General features: G+C 54.5%; 1 protein-coding gene across 3 annotated transcripts in view; it reads left to right on the top strand.

Annotated features, from left to right (window-relative positions):
* Positions 1-1,221: 1,221 nt before the first annotated feature.
* The window catches only part of SLC27A4 (solute carrier family 27 member 4), a 19,287-nt gene continuing 17,195 nt past the window's right edge, over positions 1,222-3,313 (top strand). For 2 of the 3 annotated variants that reach the window (XR_002772164.1, XM_023510533.1), the window contains exons 1-2: positions 1,222-1,502; positions 2,922-3,088. Coding sequence is in view for 2 of the 3 variants with exons in the window: in XM_023510533.1 (XP_023366301.1) it covers positions 2,928-3,088 (161 nt within the window). In the remaining variant the exon portion in view is untranslated. Of the gene's footprint in view, positions 1,503-2,516; positions 3,089-3,313 lie in introns of those variants that run through there. The other variant, XM_012802435.2, reaches the window with a different exon arrangement.

A 3,313-nucleotide genomic window follows, 5' to 3' on the forward strand; every position in this document is an offset into this window, starting at 1 on the left:
TAATAATAATCTTTAAAATTTTTGTGGCATACCTAAGATCCTCTTAGGCACACCAGTTGAGAATCACTGGTCTAGGGGCTCACACACTGCCTGTGAGCATGGAGGTCTGGGGAAAGCATTCTCTGAACTATTCACAATAGGCCAGGGTCAGGTAGATAGAAAACAATTAGCAAATGAATGTATTTAGCAAATGAATTCAGTCCTTATAGTCTCTACCCCAGGTGAGGCAACAAAGTGCATTGTTTTCACTACTGTAGGAACTGCCCAGATAAGATAATGATCAGGTTGTTTTTCTCTGACTCTGCGTGAATTCAGAGAATGTGGTCTGGTAAAGGCCTGTTTGTCCAGGCCTAGAAAGAGAGGATCCTGTATGAGCATCATAAGTAAGTCCTCAGGTTTTATACTAACTGATTTGCTGCGGAGGTCCAGAGCTATTACAGGCTGAAGTTAACCAAGGGCCTCCATATCCGCGCCCTTTATATCAGCAAGCAAACCAAGCTGTTTTTCCAAACGCCACGTGTATTTATTGTACTGAAGAAATGATGGGTGCGACCTGCAGTTCTATTTCCTGTACGGGTGTTGGAAAACCTAAAATGCCAAATGTAAGTGAGGGAGGAGTCCTTAAAATTTGACTCTGGTGGGACTCAAACCCACAATCTTTGAATAAGCAAGCCAAAGCCTAGCTAGAAGTCCAGTGCGCTTTTCACCAGTTCCGATCACCAAAAGTCGCCCCCCGACCCGGACTCGCCACTCTGCCTGAGACCGCCCTTTCAGCTCTATTTATTTGTTTATTTGTATTTATTTATTTATTTATTTTGCAGGTTTTGGCGAGGGCCGGGTTTGAACCCACCACCTCCGGTATATGGGGCCGGCGCCCTACTCCTTGAGCCACAGACACCACCCTATTTGTTTATTTATTTATGTTTTATTTTATTTTACTTTAAGCGCTCTTCTAGGTGTGGCGCTGAGAGTTCGCTAATCCTGCCCCATCTTGGGTGCGCGCTGCGGTTCCTGATTGAATGCGCAGGACGCTCTCCCCGGGGTACTGGAGGGAAGACTGCTCCTCCCAACTCTGGGGTCTCCGCCGCCGGGCGTGGCTGCGCAGCAAGGACTACAAGTCCCAGCGTGCCGCGCGGCGCCGCCACCCGAGGCCGTCGCACGCGCAGAGCCGGCTGGGCCGGGCGGCGTCGGGCGCGCTAGAGCTCGCTGCGCCGCCACCTCTGCGGCTCGCCGGCCCCGGGAGGGCGCAGGGGGAGGTGCTGCCGGCCGGCGAAGCCGGTTTAGGTTGCGGGAGGCGGGCGGGGGAGGAGCGCGGCGGGCGGGGCCGGGCGGCAGGAGGGGCTGGCCCGGCGGTCAGGCCATGCAGGGCGCAGAGCCGGTGAAGTACTGCTGAGACCCAGCTCTGTGCGCCCAGGGGTGGCTAATGCCCCCAGCGCTCCCCACTCCACTGCTGCAACCGGGCCGCATCTGGACAGGACGCTGCGCGGCAGAGCCGACTCCGGGTGAGCACAAGCCGGGCTGGTAGGTCTCTGGGCAGGGAAGTGTGCCGGGCCGAATCAGAGGAAGGTGGCAATGCTGGCCTGGGGTGGAGGGCACGTCCCTGCCGGACCGTGTTCTTTAGGCTGTCTAGGGGCAAGGGCGGTGCACATGACTCGGGCCCGGAGCCGAGGAGACTGAGCATCCCCTCCTTTCTTCTCCCTGTTGCCCAGGCTGCTGCTACTTCTTTTTTTTTTTTTTTTTTTGTCTGACGGGCCTGGGTTTGAACTTGCCACCTCCGGCATATGTGGCTGGTGCCCTACCCTACCTTTTTGAGCCACCGGCGCCACCCTGCCCAGCCGTCTTGGATGAGTTTCTGCCCTCTGCTCTGGTGGGTTCCGGGAGCCAGAGGTCTGAGAATCTTGGAGACCCTGGCATTGAGGTTGGGAGAGCTGGTTCAGTCTCCTTACGCCCAGCGTTTGCTTTTCGCGAGGAGGAGGGAGAGATAGTATGTAAGGTCTCTTTGTGGTCCAGACCATGTTCTCGTCGTGGCTTGGAGGCCCTCAAGCTCCTTAACGCCATGACCTTCAGCTCCTCCCAAGAATTGGAAAACTCAAGAAAAACAGTACCATCAGCTGTCCCCTGGAGGAAGTCCACAAAGCTCCAGGAATAGAAAAATCCTAATCTCAGCGCCCAGCCCTTGCAGCAGTCTGTCTTTCCCTTTACTCTAAGCCCCAGTCCCCAAAGATTCATCTCAGTGTTTTACTCTGTGTGTATATGTATGTGGTGGGGAGGTGTGTTCCTTCAAGGCCTTCTTTCCCTCCATCAGCATTGCCCCCTGGGCGGTCACTTCTCTCCAGCACCTCTGGGCTCTAACTCATTTGCTCGGTTGCCCTCTATTGAACAGAAAAGGCACTGCATTACCTACACCTGTGGGCAGGGACAGCAGGGCACCCTGCGGACAGAGCTGCCCCTTTTTGAGTATTGTTACTTGGCGTGGTCCTCCACAGAACCTCTCTGGATCTCTGGGCAGAGAGTTGAGCTAGAAGAGATTAAGTCAATGCCCATTGCCAAGCCATCTTGATTACCCTGGATGATGTCAGGAGAGTATGTCTCACACCCATTGCAGAGTGGGAGACTGAGGCCTAAAGTCACTTGGAGAGCGGTATGCAGAGGTGGGACTACCAGGCTAGCACCAGCCTTCTGCTTCTCACCCGTGGAATTCCTCACCTCAAGTCCCATGCCTGTAGCTTTTGCCCCTTCTAGCCAGCTATGGAACAGAAGCCTGGAAAGGGACCCCTTTTCTTAGTTACCCCACTCAGCATGACTAAGTTTTGCCACAGATTGACCCTTTGGGATCCCAGTGGCCTAGCACCCTGGGCTGGGAGGTAAAAGACCTGGGGAGACTTGGATATTAGGGTCCATTGACGTCCCTGTGCCTATAGGCCATAATGCTGCTCGGAGCCTCTCTGGTGGGGGCACTGCTGTTCTCTAAGTTGGTGCTGAAACTGCCCTGGACCCAGGTGGGGTTCTCTCTACTGCTCCTCTACTTGGGGTCTGGTGGCTGGCGCTTCATCCGGATATTCATCAAGACCGTCAGGCGCGATGTCTTGTGAGTATCTGGTCCAACTCTTCTTAGGGTCTCTCATACCATACTGGGCTCCTGATACCCCAGATCTTCTCAAACCAGGCAGGCCTCATGTTCTCTACCAACACAGGGCACCTGGGCCCCAAAGAACAGCCTCTGTTCCACACCCTTCCCTGGGCTATAGCACCTGGTACCTCCATCTCTGAGGTCAAAGTCTTCTCCTAGAGAATCTCTCTTTTTTTTTTGAGA

The sequence above is a fragment of the Otolemur garnettii genome, unplaced genomic scaffold, assembly GCF_000181295.1.
Source record: "Otolemur garnettii isolate 467f Iridium unplaced genomic scaffold, OtoGar3 scaffold00014, whole genome shotgun sequence".
Classification (NCBI taxonomy): Eukaryota; Metazoa; Chordata; class Mammalia; order Primates; family Galagidae; genus Otolemur; species Otolemur garnettii.